Source organism: Phacochoerus africanus, chromosome 6 (genome assembly GCF_016906955.1).
Source record: "Phacochoerus africanus isolate WHEZ1 chromosome 6, ROS_Pafr_v1, whole genome shotgun sequence".
NCBI classification, from domain to species: domain Eukaryota; kingdom Metazoa; phylum Chordata; class Mammalia; order Artiodactyla; family Suidae; genus Phacochoerus; species Phacochoerus africanus.
The window spans coordinates 92,799,883-92,820,063 of record NC_062549.1 but is presented as its reverse complement, the minus strand read 5'-3'; the positions used below and the strand labels follow the sequence as shown (position 1 = coordinate 92,820,063).

The following is a 20,181-nucleotide window of genomic DNA, read 5'->3' as shown; positions in this document are numbered from 1 at the left end:
GACTCATGGGGGCTGTTGAGGACTATATCAGGGCTGATGTGACACAGGAAGCTGGTTTCTATGTATGGGCAGCACAGAGCCTGAATGTGACAGGAAGTGACTCACTGTGAAGTGGTTGAAGGCAAGAGTCTGGGTGGATTGTGGCAAAAGGAAGAAAAGGTAGCCAGCTCCCTGCACCAACCCACAGACATAATTTCAGAAATTAACATTTGAGGGGAAGTCTATGCCTATGTATTTATCTCTTTATTTGTCTATGTATCTATTTATGTATCTCTATGTATCTGTCTATGTATCTATCCGTCTATCTATCCTGTATTCTTGTAATCTGGCCTTTTAGAAATTTCCCCCAGACATCTGGAAAGATGTTAAGTGCCTAACTTGGGAACAGCAGCCTGCCTGAGAAAAAAAGGAATATCACTGCTGATTAGGGCACTAGTTGAGCCAACAATAACTCATAGATTGTTCTTCTTAAATATATATATATATATATATATATAGACACCACAACAGAAACGACACCAGATTCATTCCCCATAGAAGACTGAGTCTTATGTGCTTTGAAGGTAAGGTGGGAAAGAAACTGACAGAAGACATAAACTAAATTGTTGGGGAATTCTGATTTTTCCATTAGATCAATTCTCTAAGATAAGGATGTCTTCTCTCATCACTCCTATTCAGCATAGTTCTATAAGTCCTACCTGGAGCAATTAGGAAAGGAAAAAAATAATAAAAGGCAGCCAAATTAGAAAGGAGAAAGAAAAATTGTTTCTGCAGATGACATGATCTTATATAAAGAAAATCATAAACACGCCACAAAAAAAATCTGTTAGATTTAATAAATGAATTTAGTAGAGTTGTAGGATACAAATCAACATGCAAAAGTCAGTTGTGTTTCTATACAATAACAATGAATTAGCTGAAGAAGAAATAAAGGGAAAAAAATCCTATCATTGATAGCATCAAAAAACAATAAAATACTTACCAGTAAATTTAAACAAGAAGGTAAAAGATCTACATATTGAAAACTGTAAGACATTGTTGAAGAAAACTGAAGACACAAATATATGGAAAGATACCCTGTGTTTGCGGATTGAAGAATTAATGTTGTTAAAATGTCCATACTATTCAAAGCCATCTACAGGGTCAATGCAATTTCTATTAAGATTCCATTGACATTTTTAAAGGAAATTTTTTTTAAATCCCCAAATTTTTTTGGAACCACGAAAGACATCAAATAGCCAAAGCAATTCTGAAGCTAAAAAACAAAGGTGGGGGCTTCACACTTCCTGACTTCAAACTATATACAAAGCTAGAGTAATCAAAACAGATTGGTATTGACATAAAAACAAATTCATAATACAATAAAATAGAATCAAGAGCTCAGACATAAATCCATGCTAATGTTTGACAAGGGAGCCAAGAATATTCAATGGAGGAAATAATGTCTTAATAAATGATGATGGTGAAACTTGATAATTACACGCAAAAGAATGAAACTGGATCTCTATCTTTTACCACTCACAAAAAATAACCTGAAATGTATTAAAAACTTAATTGTAAGACATAAAACCATAAAACTCCTAGAAGAAAACACAGTGGAAAAACTCCTTAACATTGGCTTTGGTGATGACTTTTTGCATGTGATACCATGAGCACAAGCAACAAAAGTGAAAATAAGCAAATACTACTACATCAAATTAAAACACTTCTGCACAGCAAAAAAATAAGCAGCAAAATAAAAGGCAATAGAGAATGAGAGAAAATACATGGAAATCATCTATCTGATAAAGAATTAATACCTAATAATGAAGTTACACAACTCCATAGCAAAAAATCCAAATAATCCAATTTTAAAAACTGATTAAAAAAGATATGAATAGACATTTCTACAAAAAGACATGTAAAAGCCAATAGGTATGTGAAAATGGGCTTAACATCAGTAGTCATCAGGGAAATGCAAATCAAAACCACAGTGAGATAGCACCTCACACCTGTTCTAATGGCTTTTATAAAAGAGACAAGAAATAACAAGTGTTGGTGAGGATGTGGAGAAAAGAAAACACTTGTACACTGTTAGTGTGAGTGTAAATTGGTGTAGCCACTATGGAAAACATTACGTGGGTTCCTTGAAAAATTAAAAACAGACTACTGTATGATCTAGAAATCCCACTTATAGGTATATATCCAAAAGAAATGGAATTACTAAGTTGAAGAGATAGCTGCATCCCCATGTTTATTGTAGCACTACTTACAATAGCTAAGACATGTGCAACCAAAGTGTCCATTGATGTATGAATAAACAAAGAAAATGTCATATATATATATAAAATGTTCCACCATAGTGGAATGTGAATATGGTGAATGTGAGTATGTGAATATTACACAGTCAGAAAAAATAAATTTCTGCCTTTTGCAACAATATGAATGAAGCTTGAGGGCATTATGCTAAGTGCAATAAGTAGACAGAGAGAAAGACAAATACTGTGTGATCTCACTTATATATGGAATCTTAAAAAAAAAAGGACTCAAGGAGTTCCCGTCGTGGCGCAGTGGTCAACGAATCCGACTAGGAACCATGAGGTTGCGGGTTGGGTCCCTGCCCTTGCTCAGTGGGTTAACGATCCGGCGTTGCCGTGAGCTGTGGTGTAGGCTGCAGACGCGGCTCGGATCCCGCGTTGCTGTGGCTCTGGTGTAGGCCGGCGGCTACGGCTCCGATTCAACCCCTAGCCTGGGAACCTCCATATGCCGCGGGAGCGGCCCAAGAAATAGCAACAACAACAACAACAACAACAAAAAGACAAAAAGACAAAAAAAAAAAAGGACTCATAAAAACAAAGAATGGTTGCCAGGGATTGGGGGTGGAGGGTGGGGGAAATGGTGAAGATGGTCAAAGGATACAAACTTCCAGTTATACAATGAATAAGTTTGGGAAATATAATGTACAGCATTGTCATTATAGTTAACAATACTATACTGTATATTTGAAATTTGCCAAGATAGCAGATGTTATAAAAGTTCTTATCACACACACACAATTGGAACTATGTAAAGTGATGGATGTACTAACTCATTGTGGTAATCAGTTTGAAATATATACATGTAGCAAATCATTGTACACCTTAAATTTACACAGTGTTATAGGTCCTTTTTATCTCAATATAATGGGAACAACAAAAGGAAAGGAAGGCACAGATGCTAAAATTAGGTTTGGGTTAAAATCACAGTTCCTCCCCTTACTAGCTGTGCCTCATTTTTCTCATCTGTAAAATGGATATAATGGTAACTATAGTAGTACTTGTATTTTAAGTTAACATATATAAAGTGCTTTGAACAGTTCCTGACACATGGCAAGTGCTATGTCTATGTAAGTATTAGCTCTTATTTGTTACCCTTACACACTGCTGTAGGCCTTCAGAAATTTCATGCTACCCTCTGACCGGCTTAGGGGACACCCTCACACATTAGGTCTGTTCCCACATAGCACCACTCTAGCTAACTTCAGCCCATTCTATGGACTGAATTGGGTTCCACCAAAATTTATGTGTTGAAGCAATCCTAAGGCCAGTATGATTGATGGTTTTGGAGATGGGGCTTTTGAGAGGTAGTCAGGTTTAGATGAGGTCATGAGAGGGGCCCCCTCATTATGGGATTAGTGCCCTTATAAGAAGAGATAGCAGAGATCTCCCACCGCCTAACTCTGTCACATAAGGCCATAGCCAGAGGGCAGCTGTTTGCAAGCTAGGAAAAGAGCTCTCACCAGAACCTGACCATGCTAGCATCCTGAACTCAGACTCCCAGCCTTCGAAATTGTGAAAAAGAAATTTCTGCTATCAAAGCTGCCCTGTCTGTGGTGTTTTGTTATAGCAGTGCAAGCTAAGACAGTCCACCTTAGCCTGAGTGCTCCAGGCTATCTCAGAGAGTTTATCTCCTGCTAGAAATTCTTCCATTTCTAAGCACAGAGATTTTGCAGAAGGTCCACACATTAAAAAGACTTTAAAAGTAATTCATGGAGTTCCTCTGTGGCTCAGCAGGTTAAGGATCCGGCATTGTCACTGCAGCAGCTCAGGTCACCCCTGTATCAAAGGTTTGATCCCTGGTCCAGGAACCTCCACGTGCTGTGAGCATGGCCGAAAAAAGAAAGAAAAGAAATTCTTGTTTTGTCATACATCAACTGAACCCTTGATAAGTACTTAACCTCTGAGATCACATTTCCTGAGCGGGTGATGACATCTGCCTTGCAGAGCAGTTGTGAGAGTAAAATGAAATTACCTGTGTGAAGTAGCCAGCTCACTGCTAGTATCAGAGGAGGCAAATTCATTCTCATGACTTCAATCTCATCTTCAAAACGGATGAGAATTTTTATACTTAGATGTGAATTACCACCAGATTTATAATTATTCTCTTCAGAGATTGCAACCTTTGGGCTCTGCAAGGTAAACTTTGCAATATAAGAGAAGCAACACTCCTACTTTCAATGTCACTCTGGATTTTAGAGCATTCAAGAGTCTTTAGAGGGCATCTTTTGGCAGCTTTCAGCTTTGCTAACCTCTTTTCCCCTTTCCCACCTGATTCTCAAAATGCCATTAAAATGACACTGGGCTTAGTCTCTGCCCTTATCTGCTGGGAATTACCCCTAATGTTACTGTTCACCAAGAAATTTTTAGGGTGAGATGAAGACCCTCCTGTGGCATCTGTTTGTGGGAAGACATGTCAGTGCCCTGACCCAAGAAGGCCCTGCTTTATCACAAGACTTTGCCTCGAGGGAGTTGAAGGGAAAATTGCACAGCAGCTGGGCCATTACCATAGTACCCCCTTCCCAGAGTCACTTACCCAAGTGTTCAGGTTCATGGCTCTGTCAAGGCTGACAGCTTTTATATAAACATCACAGTTCTCTATTTATTGATTGTGGTACTTCTTCAAAGAACTTTGACAATGATCTCTGTTTCTTTGAGCTAAAAGATTGTATTGAGATTCACATCTGGGCTGCCAGGTATAAGCTTTGTGACCTTATGCAAATTACCAAACCTTTCTGAGCTTCCCACTCCTTTTCTGTAGAATGGTGATAATAAATTTTTATTTTCTAGGATTCTTACTATGGTAAACACAAATGATATATGTAAACTGTATTAATTCAGTAACTATCTATGAATGTCTAATATGAGCTAAGCACTAGAACTGGCACTTGGGATAAAATATGGTCAAAATAGAGACCTACCTTCACGAGGCTAGTATGGACAACGTGGAGAAACAGCCAACAAAGACTAAATGGCAGGATGCAAAGGAACCTGAGACAGAGGATGAACTGAAGCCCCGAAGAAACCATTTCTTTAGTGCCAGGAGTGCCGAGTGGGAACCTGGCTTCACCTAGTATGGCTCCTTGGAGATAGGAGAAGGGAAAGATGTAAGCTAGGACTGTAGCATTCCAAAGGAAGGCTTATTTCCTCTATGACATAACGAGGCTCTGTATCCACTCTCGATACTTGTGAGTTTCCTGGCCTGCGTATGATTTGGTACTGAGACACTCTCAGACCTACAGTAATGGAGTAAAGGAATGCCTTACATCTTTGGTCTTGCAGATGATTTACTGAAAGGAGAATATAGTTGATGCTTAGAATGATGGATCATCCTGAACCCCTGCTAATGACATAAGGCTGCTCTCTGAGAGCAACACACAGTGGGTTAGCATAGAGGCACACAAAATTATCCTCAAGAGGTGAAATGGCTCCTGGCCAGCATTGCCTCACTGAAGTACCTCCCAGAAACCTGAATTACAAATATTTAATGGAAGAAATTATCTATCACAATGGAAGATGGCAAAATGGAAATAGAAAAAAGAAGCACAAAGATCACCCCTCAGATGAGAAATCCAAGAATAAGTAAGGTCAATAGGGATGAAAACTTACTTATTACAGTGACGTTCACTGCTTCACTCTGGATGAGGCCATGGCCGTTGTCAGCTGTGCAGTAGTAGAACCCTGCGTGGCTCTCCCAGATAACAGGGATCTCCAGCTCTGCTCTCTGGGAACGCCGACTTTTCCTCCCCAGACTCTCCTCCATGTCTTCTCTGTACCAGGAGAATGTGGTGTCCCCCGTGCCTTCAGCCACGGAGCAGACAAGGACCAGTGTCTCCCCTTCCACTGCCTGGCCTCCCTGGGGCTGGGTCTCTAGGAGCGCTCCAGACACAGGGATTCCTGCATGAACACAAGACAACAGGTAAGGTCGTGGTGGGAGAAGCACGGGGCTTGGACTTGGACAGGGTCACTTTTTATGTGACTTTAAGATATGCTCTTCATAGGTGCTGGCATTGTAGCCCATAGACTGAATTTTGGACTTAGAGTATCACTAAATGTAACCTTTCTGTCCTGATACACTAGGCTCCAGGAGAGAAAACTGGCTCGCCTTAGAAAAGCATTTGGGTTTTGTCTCATGTCCTCGTCAGTCTGAATTATTTTGAGGGGTAGGGAATAGCAGTCGTGGCTATCATCACACTGGCCTAGACCACACCCTTTTGCAGGAGGTACCTAAGACAAGATGATACTTCCTGTATTTATCTTTGTACGTGTATACGTTCTTCCCTTCTGCTTTACACATCACACCATTTGTTGCTATTGGTTAGGACTCACCTTCATGGAGGCTTGTCTTCTAAATAATTTGCCCCAAGATCTGACTTCCTGGAATCTGTCAATTCAAGGAGCAGGGCACTTTGTTTCTTGTTTTTGTTTTCTTTTCCCCAACTCTTTTGTCTCCCTCCATGAATCACCTCTATCACTTCAAGGTGATAGAATTTCAACAGACTCACAGACATAGAGAGCAGACTTATGGTTGCCAAGGGGTGGGAGGAGGGAGTGGGATGGACTCGGAATCTGGGGTTAATAGATGCAAACTATTACATTTAGAGTGGAGAGACAATAAGACCTTGCTGCATAGCACAGGGAGCTATACCAATATCCTAAGATAGACCATGATGGAAAATAATATTTTAAAAGAATGCATATATCATGCATATATTGATATATATGACTGAGTCCCTTTGCTGTACAGCAGAAATTGGCACAATATTGTAAATCAACTATACTTTAATAAAAAATTAAAAAGCATTATGCAAAATTTTTTAAAAATTAAGACTGAGTTTTGAGAGAAATAGAGATGGAAAGGAAATCCTGTATTTCTTTTATGATAGTATCTCACTTCTCAGTCTAAGCCTGGTGCCTCTGTCACGGATGACAAAATCTATCTGAATGGGGCAGCCCCAACCTCCACAGGGCCGGAAGGAGCAGTCAGCCAGAGGCCACAGCCTGGCCGGCTCCAGCACTCACTCTGAACATCGATCTGAAGCGGGAGGCTGAGTTTGTGGACACCACTGGTCACTGTCTCAGCACCACACCAGTATGCCCCTGAGTCTTCTCTCCAGATGGCTGTGATGTGGAGTTCTGGGGACCTGCTCCAGTTGGAGAGGGTGACTCCGCTGCCTCTGAAGAAGATGAAGTGAAGCCGAGTGTCCGGCCGCTCTAGAGGACGCCGTGTTTCACAGGTCAGGTTGACAGAATTCCCCTCCCTTGGCTGGGAGTCTGTGACTGTCAGCTTTGGCCGTGAAAACAGTTCTAGAGAAATGAGGAAAATCAAGATCTCAGTACGAGGGTATTTGGCCCTCTGGGAAAGACAGGTGTGGATTCTCAATTCCAGAAAACCTTCAGACACACAGCAAGAAAAACAGGCTTATTGACCCCTCTATCACATTTTTCTTCCCCAGGATTATTTAAGTCCAACCACCCCGCTTTCTCTGCTTCTTAGAGGACTTAGGTCCTGCATTTATCCTGAGTTTGATCTGATATTGACTTACATAAATCCCCACTGACATCCACAATTTCTGACATTGCTAAGCACCTCTGTAGGAAATGAAGGATTTACCTTGAATTCTAATAACTTTGAGATTTGATTTCAATATGTAAGCGTTTTCAAAGGATCCGATGCATTGGTAACTGCCACTGTTGTTTAGACTTGCTTGTGGTATCAAAAGTTCCACGCCTTTATTGGAATTAGAAATAATTTTTCCATTCCAAGTGTACTTCACAGAAGTCAGTCTCTCTTTTCCCCTTTTCTGGCATCTCAGAACCAACTCATCACCTTCAAACACAGAATGTGGGGCCTGGAGAATGAAGGAGGCTAGAAGCCATGAAGAGATAAGACATTGTCATTCCAGCACTCCTTCCTCTGTGTATCCTGAATTGCACAGACTTTATCTTTTTCTTCTTTTTTATTTTTCTCCCCCAAGATTTAGAGTTCGGATCCAGGCTCACTCATTTCCTTCCAAATCAGTGTAACCTGCTTTGGACACAATTCCTAAATCAACCCCAAACACATTTATTTAATTGGGGAGAGATTCAAAATATAAGGATTCTAATAGGGAGAGGAAAACTTGAGGGGAGGTGTGACCAGAGTCTCCAACATCCCTGAGTACAGCCAAGATCAGTAGCAATTTACCAAATCTCAGAACAGGAGTCATCAAAGACACAGGTTTTGGAGAAATGTCCTAGGAAGTACATTTAAATACATTACAGTGCATTGGAGGGTGCTATGCAGATGACTTATGGTTACAGACACAAATCCAGGATTGAGGGATAGTGAATGTGGTCCACTAAGGAAATTCTCCTGCTCTTCAGGTTCTAATCAGAGGCTAGTTCTGTGCTTTCTCTCTGAGACGATGGCAGTGAATATCTGCTCCTATAGACCAATGCCTGTGGAGTGATCCGATGATCTCCAATTTTGGCAAAATTGGACACAAAGAGATATGTAGGCCAGTTAGAAAGTAGGAGGAGAGAAGGAACAGATCTTAAGACAGGTGGGGACACGGGGCCTGAGGCTGGAGATCTTCCATTTCTGAACTCTTGGTTTTTTTTTGTTTTTCGTTGTTTGGGTTTTTGGTTTTTGGTTTTTGGTTTTTTTTTTTTTTTTTTTTGCTTTTTAGGGGCACACCCACAGCATATGGAAGCTCCTAGGCTAGGAGTTGAATCAGACCTGCAGCTGCTGGCCTATACCACAGCCATGGCAACACAGGATCCGAGCCATGCTTGAGACCTACACCACAGTTCACAGCAATGCCAGATCCTTAACCCACTGAGCAAGGCCAGGGATCCAACCTGTGTCCTCATGGATGCTAGTCAGATTCGTTAACTGCTGAGCCATGAGAGGAACTCCTGAACTCTTGTTTTATAGCACTTTTCACTTTCTATTTTGTGCTCAGAACATTCATGTATATATGGAAGTTTTCCCAAAGGAGGCTAGAAAGTCCTTGAAGGCCAGGGTCTAAGACAGCTTCACTTTTGAATCCCCTAAAACTAACTCTTTCCCTCAATTATGTGAGGGTGCAAGAATGTCTGTTGACTAATATTAGACATTCAAACTCTAATGTCAATAAAGAAACACTTACAGACAATGAGGGGGACATGAATCTGAAAGGAGCCGAAATGATGGGTTAGAGCAGAACGAAGGACCTCAGTTCGTGGAAACACCAAGGAGCTAAGAGGTAACAAAACCACTTCCAAGTGTCAACTAATTCACCCCCTTTCTCACCTGGAGTAAAGAGCAAGTGCACAGGGTTACTCAGGAGTGAGCCCGGGACCTGGCATTTGTATTCTCCAGAATCACGAACCTCAAGGGTATTTCCTGGCGTTTCCCTTGGATATCTCTTCCTAAAGTTCTTACGGTACCACTTTACTTTTGCTGGTGCAGAGCCTTGAAATCCATTGCAAGTCAGATTTATTCTCTCTCCTTGGAAGGCTGTGGTCCATGGAGGCTGGAGGGAGATCACGGATCGGGGGATAGTAGCTGGGGAGAAGAGAAATGAGTCTGAGGAGAAGGCCCTTGCAGTCCCACCACAGTGCTTTGCGTGAGATGGACTGGAGGACCAGGCTTTGCAGAATCTGTAAACAGCCCCCTAGCAGGGCTGCTGTTTCTCCAAGTTGCAAGTTCTCCAGCTGAGTTCACCGCACCTGGGAGGGCAGGGGTTGCTTCATGGTGTACAGGAGCAGACTGGCCTTTCAGAGGGCAACCCCTCAGGACACACCACCACCACAAGGGAAGATCAGTGATGGGACGCTCATAAACCCTTTTCCTTTTTCCATAGGACCAGGTCCTCAAGTAGATTCCTCTTGGCCTCCCTCCCACCTAGGGTAAGACCGTCTCTCTAAGATAAGCATTTGTGTGGCAGGGCCACATGGTGGGGTGGGGGATGAGGAGGGGAGGAGTGTAAGAATTTCAGGTCAATTACATTGTTTTGGAAAAGGGTCCATGTAGTACTTCCTCCAAAGTAGGAAGAGGAGGGGTGAGCAGGCTACGGCCTGAAGTGAGAATTATATTCAGATATTTTATAAAGAGTATGAGTGCTGGGAGCTAGGTGCTTCTAATTTCCCACACCTCAGACATACTCTTTCACAAAAATAAAATATGAGCCTTGCATAAAATCAGGCCTTAAGATCTTTGAAACATTGACGGGCAGAAGCTGGAGAAGGTAAGAGTAAATGCAAATTTAAAATAAGAGCAGAGTTTCCGCTGTGGCGCAGTGGGGTCCCCTATGTCTTGGGAAGGCTGGGATGCAGGTTTGATCCCTGGCCCAGCATAGTGCGTTGAGGATCTGGTATTGCCGAAGCTGTAGCTTAGATCACAACTATGGCTCGGATCTGGTCCCTGGCCCCTGGGAACTCCATATGCCATGAGGCTGCCAAAAAAAGAAAAAAGAAAAAAAAGGGGAAAAGAAAAATAAGAGGTTTAATTCTGCCTGTTTAAAATAAGGGGAAAGGCTTCTCCTTCTCTTTTTTCTTTCAGAAGTTCTTTGTACATGAATCTTTATAAAGGCTAAAAAGCCTCTCGCAAATCTCACACCTCAGAAAGGTCTTTCTCAGGAAAGTGTTCGTTTTGTAATGGAGACATCCAGGGGGCCAGCTATCCCAGCTCCCAACTCCAGTTCCCGTGGGAGGATAAGAGTTTAACTTTGGTGGCTCCTTGCTCCACTATGCAAGACTATCTCCAGTCCTAAAGATAGGAGATGTTTATTCTTCCTCTGGATAAAAGCCAATTACCGTGATAAATTTAGAATAAACTATGTGTGACAAAAGGTCCTCCTCCTGGAGAACTAGTTACTGTTTAATCCTGAAAATATGTATGTAATGAGCTGAATCCGCCTGTCTATATAAGAACGGGAGATCTTTTTCTATCTTTGCAATGTCTTAGTGGATTACCCGTGATGCCCATTATAGTCTGGTTTAATGCTTGTTCAATACTGAGAGTGTTTGCTTTCTTTACTACCTGTGTGGAGACAATTTCTGAGTTGGGAAATTGTTAAGTTTATTTCCCCAGCAAGAAACTGTTACTGCGGCTCTTTCTCCTCTGAGCGTTTATTTTCTAAGTTTTGGCATTTCAAGGTTGTGAGGGTAGTAACTGAAAGGGAGAATACACCACCATGGCATAAAAATCATTTTATGCTGAAGCCATTTGAGAACAGATTTTATTTATTTATTTTTTATTCTGAATTCCCTAATCTGCCTAAAAGCAAAGCCTCTCGAGAGTTCAATGGTCATAAATCACTCCCCCAGGAGCAAATAAATAATTGGCTCTTATCACCAGAGACCGGAAGTAGGCACCATACCTAAACAGACATGGTCACAAAACTATTATAGCTCCCCCATCTATCTCTTAAAGGCCCATTTATCTTTCTTAGAAGTAATTTGTTTTCCAGTGAGTGCCCTTCTCCCCTGCCCCTTTTTCTCTCCAAAGGCTATATAAGTCCCAAATTCTAACTGTCCCAAATGCAATAGGTTAATTGTATTTTTCTGTGTACTCCTGTAAGTTTTGGGCAAAAATTTTTTTTCCTCTTGTTAATCTATCTTTTGTCAGTTTAATTTGCCATTATAAAACTTAAGAGGATGGGGGGAAAAGCTTTTTTCCGTGGCATAATAAAAGTAATTACAAACCAAGTTTTTCACTAGAAACAGACACTCAAACATTCTTACCCCTTTAATGCTATCATCGAGATGGCTTAAAGATCCATGCTTTGAGGCCAGTCTTTCACTGTGTGTACAATGAAAATTGAATGTAAAGTGATACTTCAGATACTGCCAAAGATGCAGTAATTCATGAAGTTGGTAAAAGTTTTTTGGGACCCCTGCTCTGATGGCTCCCAAAGTCACTGACAGGTGTAGTGGAGCAAAATTTGTTAACAATTGAAGAAGAGCAATCGATGATAGGGAGAATACTTGTTCGGCTTTTGAAAGTCAGTCCTAATGCCCTTCTCTTAAGTCTGTTCCACACCAATGGGTGTGAAAAAATGAAACACTGACTTGTCCAGCCACGTGATGAAGTTTTAAGATGTCAGAGGAGTAAAGCTAGGGGTGGACTAGCAGGTGGGGATTCTGGGGGAAGGTTTTTTCCTTTAAGATGAGAGTAGAGAAGCTTAGCAGGGAAGCTCTTTTGCAATTTTAATTTCCTACTCCCCCTCACCCCCGCTTCCTGCCTTGAATATAGTCTTGATACCTAAAGCTGTGGCAGCAACCACATACCAAAAAAAAAAAAAATCAGTATTAGATTCATGCTTTGTTCTACAAATTGCCCATGGTAATCTAAATTCTGTGAGGTAGAAAATTAAAAAATTATTTCTATGTGTATTTTTTTTCAAAAATAAAAGGTCAACATTGGGGATATGCAATTTACTATAAAATTGTAAGTGGAATCACCTAAGTGTGTTTTTTCTGAGTATCTTTTATACTCAAATAAGGAGGATGGTCTATATTTAAAGGCGTAGAAGCAATTGCTTGTTTAAAGCTTGAGACTTTAAATACACTTATGTTTTTCTGTAAGAATAGCCCAAATATTCCTTAAAATTATACCCGAATGTAATGGAAATTGGAGGCAAAAACTGTAGAGTAAAAAAACAAAAAAACCTGTAGCATACTCAGAATGCTTGTTTTAAATGAAGAACCCAAATGTTCTCTTTGGTTATATACACATTCATGTGTCTCTGCAGACTTTTTTCCCTTTCACTTTCTACTATGTTGCCAGTAGGTATGGGGTTGTATTTCTCTTGAAGAGAATAGAAATCTGCACTGTCTTTCCCACCCCCACCAGTACCCACTACATCTTCCCCCAACTTCACTCCCCTCCACCCCATCCTCCACTCCCCTCAGCCCCCAGGAAGTAACCTGGGGTTAGGGAAATGGGTATTTGGGCAATAGGTCTTTTACTGGAGGAAAGGGAGAATTCCTTTGACAGCCTCAATGCTCCCAAGTCAGAGTAAACTGCCCCTGCCACATGCAGGTGGCCCTCTGGCCAGAAGACACATCTTGTCAGGGTCTTTGTGAGGTTGGGACTGAGTCTGTGGGTTCTGAGATTAGCCACATCTTCTAGCTGACACTCTCGATATTTCATTTCTCCATCCTAGAATGTTGAACACAGTCCCGTCAAGTTACAGTCTCCTCCCAGTTAGTCAGAGATTTGTGGGAAACGGTCTGCATCCACAGCACGGAGGAGGAGAACCACAAACCTAGAAGCCACAGGGGACAGTGTGCATTAAGGCACAGTGGCTCCCACTGGCTGGAGCTGGCTGACATAAGCAGCTCCCCAGAGGGAACGGGCTTGAATGATTTTTCACGGATTGCCAAGGTTCCTGGGAAGAGTTCCCAACAGGATGCTGGACTTTGTGCTGACCATTAGATGGGGGCTCAAAGTCATCATGATCTGAGCTTATTAACAGATAAATGTCTACATAGACTGCTGAAGTTTGGCATGACATGGTTGCACAGGGTTAGGGTCAGTGTTTTGTTGAGCTAGAGCTAGAAGTTGTTGGCACGCCAGCCTCCCCCATTGAGGTAATGGCTTATTTCTATCCTTCTCCTCTCTGGATTCTATATATTCTGTCAGGTTGGTGGAGACACGCCCCTCTCCTTAAACTCCTTGACATGTGTCCCAGCCCAGCCTCCAAGATCATCCAGCACAAAGGCAGGTTTGGTCCAGGAGCATGACTCCCATACTCTTAGGGTCAGAGTCCTAAGACATGTTTTCACCTGCCTGTAGTTCTCAGGAAAAAGATGTGGGGACAAGGCCTCTTTTTACAAGTATTTGAGATATAGGATGGTTATTAGGAGATCCAGAAAAATAGAAGAGAAAGGAAAAGAAATGGGGGGACTTACCAAGTGGTCCACTGACTGGAGCTGCTGCAAGAGAATCAAGAGCCAGGCATCAGTTCAAGGCAAGGAGTCCCAAACCATTCTATACTGAAAACCCACCTGCCCATTTTCCACTTCCAGCCAAAAGGAGAAGAAACATGTCCAGTGCCATCCACCCTGGAGAAGCAGGTAAGGCCATGGCCAAAAGCTCAGGCTGCAGACTCAGGGAGAAAGAGGTTGGAACATTAGCTGTGTGTCCCTGGGCAAACTACCAAAAAACCTCCAAGAGCTCAGTTTCCTCATCTGTAAAATGGGGACCATAAAACCAACCTCTTAGTCTTATTTTTAATGAGTTAAAGTAGTAAATCTATCAATTAAGAGTGGCTTTAATTATTTTTTTGACATGACTGTGGCTGCTCCTGAGGCTTGGCTTCACTGTCTTTTTCCCTGGAGTGTTATTCTCCTTCTTCAATACAAAGCAAAAGCTAATCACATCAGTGCGTTAAAGCCCAGATGCAATCCCACCTCTTCCAGGAAGCCTTCTGTGATACCTCTAGGCTTCAGCATCTTCACTCTTATTTTGACTCAGAACACTTACTGTCACAGCCCATTTGAAACTCATAACTGGACATGCAGGATGGGGCAGCAGTTAAAATCATAGCTCCAGTGTCAGATTATAGGTTTGAATTCTGACTCTGCCACTGTACTGCTATATGAAACTTAAGGCAAGAAATGGTCTCTGTGCCTTAGTTTCCTTATCTGTAAAATAGGGTTGATAGCAGTTCCAGCTCATTGACTGATAGAGGATTTGATATCTTAATACATGGGATAGTCTTAGAAACTGTCTGACACAGCGCTCAGCAAGCATTCATTATTATCACCAAGAATTATCATCAGACCTCATCCTATGATGCATTATGTAATATTTTTCTTGTATGGCCAAGTCAAATGATCTTGCATTTGTACTTTGATTTTCTTATCAGAATACCAGTGCCTGAGGGCAGAAGCTGTGTCCTCCATGTCCCTGTGTCCTCTGCAGTGCCCAGCTATGCCCCATACAGCCATTCACCCACTATTTACTGAGTTCCCATAATGTGCCAGTCACACCAGTAACTCTTCCCTTAATTGGGATCTCGAGAACAGAATATAGCTGAAAGCAAGACAAACATGTTTAATAACATTCAGTGTATAAATGACCCACTGATCTTTATTTCCCCAGCTTCGACTACTAGAAAGTCAGTGCCTCATTTGGACACAATATTGGGAAGTAGTACAGAAGCAGGGAAAAATAATCAAAGACACACTGTCTGATTTCTTCTCTTCTCATGCTTGTTGCAAACATCAGAGCAGGTTTGATCTTAGAATACAGAGCCAGAAATCACTCTTCTCTACAGAAGCTCATTCTACATCAGCTCCAGTCAGAACATGGTCCTTTCACCACTGACCTCAACTTATCTTTCACTTTTGGTCTTCATGGTCTGTGGTTAGAAAGGGAACCAAATCTAATTTTAGTTTTTTACATGGAAAAATAAGCCAACTTTTTTGGAGGGGGGTGTTTAATGTGTTTTTCCAAAGGCAATTAGGAGCAAATGAGGAACACATTTTTAGAAATAATTTTTTGTTTCCTCTCAAACCATTAAATCAATATCTTCCCCCTTTGTTCATTTTCTGCTCTTCTAAATAGGAATAAAATCCATTTTCAGCAGCCCAAAGGAGAGGCCTTGGGGAGCAGAGGCTTCCCACCCCTCCCCTCACTTACCGAGGACCAGCAAGGATGCCCACAGTAGCATGGAAGTCTGCTCTGGGATCCTGAGGAGCATCTTTTGGCAGACAGGTCAGTTCCCAGCACTGGGGAGTGAGTTCAGCAAAGCGCTTCTCTGAGTATAGCTGGTTGAGTTAATGAAGTGAAAGAGGGAAGTAGAGGAATCTTTCTTAAAATATCAATGAGTATGTTGCCCAGTGTGAGAAAATCTCAATGATGAAAGTCAATATTTGATAAGAATACTTAGGCACTGCTGTGACATCTTGGTATGAATAGCTTCTCAAGGCTTACGTTGTCATAGTTTCAGAACACTCCAGGCTTTGTCTTCCAAGGAACCTACAACTTATTCTCCCTGTTCCCAGATATCAGGTAAGACACCAGTCCTGTTGAGATTCACATAATCCAAGGATGTAGCTAAATTACTCCAGAGTCGGAGAACTCATTCAACACAGAAATGCCCTCCTCTGGCCCCTGACAAGGCTCTGCTGGAACACCTTGGCTGACTATTGATATAAGACGAAGCATTTGAATCATGAGACAACTTGCACTTATATGAAAATATCTTGACTCATTTGTCTCAGAGGAAGCAACAAACTTTGATCTGAGTAGGATGCAAAATGAATAAATTATAGCCCTATCATGCTCTTCTTGGAGAATAGACCATGAAATTTTCAACTTCAGGTCATAGAATCTAAAATTTGCTACAGGAATATCTCAACAAATATATAATCACATGTAGGCATGGCACCAGGCAGTGGAAACATAGTGGCCAGCAAGACTTGATAAGCTTTCATCCCCATGGGGAGACAGAAAAGCCAACAGGGAGTTAAATACAGAGGGAAAAATGCTCTGACAGTCCAGTAGGAGGGAAATCCTACCCAGTTCTGGGGACTCAGGAGAGTCTTCCCAGTGGAAGGGACATCCAAATTGACTGAGAGATGAGTGTTGCTAAAGGCAGCAGGCAGTCATCACCACCTCACCAGCACTAGTATCTATGAATAAATGACCTGTGGCCTTGCTAGGAGGGGAAGATAACAGACATAGGATGAATTATGTGAAATGGCCTGTGTTTTTCATATATATATATATATATATACATGTATATATTCTTTTTCAGTTATATATTTCTTTTCCATTATAGGTTATTACAAGATGTTGAGTATAGTTCCCTGTACTATATAGTAGGTCCTTGTTTACCTGTTTTATATATGGTAGTATGTATCTGTTAATCCCAAATTTCTAATTTATCCCTCCCCACCTGTTCCCCCTTTGGTAGCCATAAGTTTGTTTTGTATGTTTGTGAGTCTATTTCTGCTTTGTAAAAACAGATCTTTTATATAATTTCTTTAGATTCCACATGTAAGTGATATATGATATTTGTCTCTGTCTTACTTCACTTAACATAGTGATCTCTAGATCCATCCATGTTGCTGCAAATGACATTATTTCATTTTTTTTTCTGGGTGACTGATATTCCATTGTGTTTATATACCACATCTTCTTTATTCATTCATCGGTCAGTGGACACTTAGATTGCTTCTATATCTTGGTACATTACTATTAATTCTGCACTTTATTCAGATTTCACACTTTTTCTGTTGACATCTCTTTTCTCTTTTAGTATCACATCTATTATACCACATGGCATTTAGTTATTTCTGCTTAGACTACCCTGATCTGTGACCGTTTCTCAGTTTTCCTTTGTTTTTCATAACTTTGACAGCTTTAAGGAGTACTAGCCATTGTAATGCCATTCAGTCTGGGTTTGTCTGATACTTTTCTCATGACTCCACTGGGGTTATGGCTTTTCAGAAAGAATGCCACAGAAGCAGAGTGTACTTCTCATCACATCATATCAGGGGTTACATGAAATCAACATATCTTATTGCAAGTACGAATTATGTCAATCGCTCAGTTATGGTCATGTTTGCTAGTTGTCATCACAGTGAATTACTATTTATCCCTTTCCATACTCTATTGTTTGGAATTAAGTCACTAAGTCCAGCCTGTACTCAGGAAGTGGGGCTGGAAGGGGATTAAATTCCACATTTATAAGGAGGATTTGTCTTTTCTCCCTCATTTACTTATTTGTCTGTGTGTGTGTGTGTTTGTTTGTTCATTTGCTTCTTCATTCCTTTCTTCCTTTGTTTGCTGGTTCCTTCCTTCCTTCAATTTTTGTTTACATCACTATGGACTCATGGTATTTATCTTATACTTTAGGTAATAATCTAGTGCTACTTCATTCTATTGCTTAAAATGTTTCAGCTTTGGCCATTGGGAGCTTTTTCAATTTAGCCCTTGACAGGGAGCAGAGGGATGGAGCTGAAGGTTGGGGGTGAGGAGTGGGAGGAGAGAAAGAGGAAGCTGCAGGATTGGGACCTGCAACTAGAGCCTGCATTTCTTGTGGTGCCCTGTTCCAGTACAGAATTCCAGATCCAAGAATTTTATATTTGAACCTAGACTACCAGGTCATTTAGAAAGGTACATTTGCCAAGGTATGAGGATACAATATATTTTATTCACTCACTTGATTGATTTATAACGTTTCAACTTCCAGATATACATAGACCCTGAAGACCTCCATGTGTACTCTTGCCTTGGAACCTGCAAATGTTAGGAGGGCCCAACACTTATTTGGAAGGGAAAATGAGACACTGTTTTGGATTTTGTTTATATGTTGAAACTGATTTTCTTACTACTTCTCTTCCATTGGCCACGACATTTTTTTTTTGTCTTTTTAGGGCCGCACCCGTGACATATGGAGGTTCCCAGGCTAGGGGTCTAATTGGAGCTATTGCCGCCAGCCTGTGCCACAGCCACAGCAATGCCAGATCCGAGCCGTGTCTGTGACCTACACCAGAGCTCATGGCAATTCCAGATCCCTAACCCACTGGTCAAGGCCAGGGATTGAATACACAACCTCGTGGTTCCTAGTCGGATTTGTTTCCACTATACCACTATGGGAACTCCTAGCCACACATTTTTAAAAAGAATCAGCAAAATGAAAACTTAAAAACCATAACTTTTTAGTTAGATTTTGTAATTTTCCAAACCAGACAAATCATTGGGAGGCTGTCTGTGAAAGAATTTAAAACTTAGATCCCAAAGTAGAATCATTCATCACTGGTAAACAGCATTAAGCCATGCATTGGTTCTAAATTTTGTCTGTTAACTACCCAATTTTAGCTGGAACTGCATATCACAAAAACCTCGATAGAGAGAAAGCTGCTTTGGAGAGATGTATTTTTAAAAATATTTCATGGGAGCCTGCTCTCTATGAGAGTGGGGTAAGTTTACATTTTACCAATTCACTCTGTTTTTAATAGCTTTTCATTGATTAGTGCCCTTGGCATCTGTTTTAATCTGACTCAGCCTATCTCCATGGGTGTGAATTCAAAGCCTATGGGAGTCAGGCAGGCAATGCAGAGTGAAGAAAGTCTGGTGTGAGATAAATCAATCGCTATATTCAAGAAAAGTTTAATTATTTTGCCAAAATATTGGATGTGTGTGTACCATAATACAAGCATGTGTAAAAAGGGAGATCATATTTAAAATCCAAATTTGAAAAATACAAATTGGAATATGGACATAATTTTCTTCTGTCATTATTTATTATTTCTCAGTTGGGAACTGGAAACCTGACACATTTTCTTCTGCAACAAGAAATCAGCATGAGAATTTACTTTTCACATTATATATGCAACATAAGATTCAGTTTTATAAACTTTGTAATATTTAACTGGCCTGGAAATTCCTCAAAAATGAAAAATAGACCTACTATATGATCCAGCAATTCTTTCTTGGATATTTATCAGAAGAAAACTGAAATACTAATTCAAAAGATATATGCGCCCCTACATTCATCACACTACCATTTATAGTAGCCAAGATATGGATACTACCTAAGTGCCCATCAATAGATGAATGGATAAAGATGTGATATATATAATGAAGTATTACTCAGCTATAAAGAAGAATGAAATTTGCCAATGGCCATACATGAATGGCCCCAGGGGTTTTATGGTAAGTGAAGTAAGTCTAAAAAAGACAAATGCTGTATGATTCACTTATATGTGGAAGCTAAAAAACAAAACAAACAGACATAACTAAACTGAAACAGTCATACACTGAGTTCTTCTGTGGCCCAGCAGGTTAAGAATCCAGCATTGTCATTGCAGCAGCCTGGGTTGTTGCTGTGTTATGGGTTTGAGCCTTGACTAGAGAACTTCTACATGCCACTGGAGGCCAAGAAAGGAAGAAAGAAAG

At 40.9% G+C, this 20,181-nt stretch overlaps 1 protein-coding gene and 1 long non-coding RNA gene across 4 annotated transcripts in view; one reads left to right on the top strand and one right to left on the bottom strand.

Annotated features, from left to right (window-relative positions):
• The window catches only part of FCRL4 (Fc receptor like 4), a 25,300-nt gene extending 8,797 nt beyond the window's left edge, over positions 1–16,503 (bottom strand). Inside the window, exons 1-6 of one of the 3 annotated variants that reach the window (XM_047784236.1) lie at positions 15,913–16,503; positions 14,274–14,374; positions 9,571–9,825; positions 7,909–8,163; positions 7,317–7,601; positions 5,904–6,191 (exon numbers count right to left, since the gene is read on the bottom strand). In XM_047784236.1, coding sequence (XP_047640192.1) covers positions 5,904–6,191; positions 7,317–7,601; positions 7,909–8,163; positions 9,571–9,825; positions 14,274–14,352 — 1,162 coding nt within the window. In that variant the 5' untranslated portion in view covers positions 14,353–14,374; positions 15,913–16,503. Of the gene's footprint in view, positions 1–5,903; positions 6,192–7,316; positions 7,602–7,908; positions 8,164–9,570; positions 9,826–14,177; positions 14,202–14,273; positions 14,375–15,912 lie in introns of all 3 variants that reach the window. The other 2 variants (XM_047784235.1, XM_047784234.1) reach the window with 2 other exon arrangements.
• On the top strand, positions 7,476–20,181 carry LOC125129496 (uncharacterized). Its single transcript, XR_007135487.1, has 5 exons — positions 7,476–7,531; positions 10,124–10,169; positions 14,295–14,342; positions 15,838–15,987; positions 19,539–20,181. It is a non-coding gene; the product is annotated as an uncharacterized LOC125129496 (long non-coding RNA).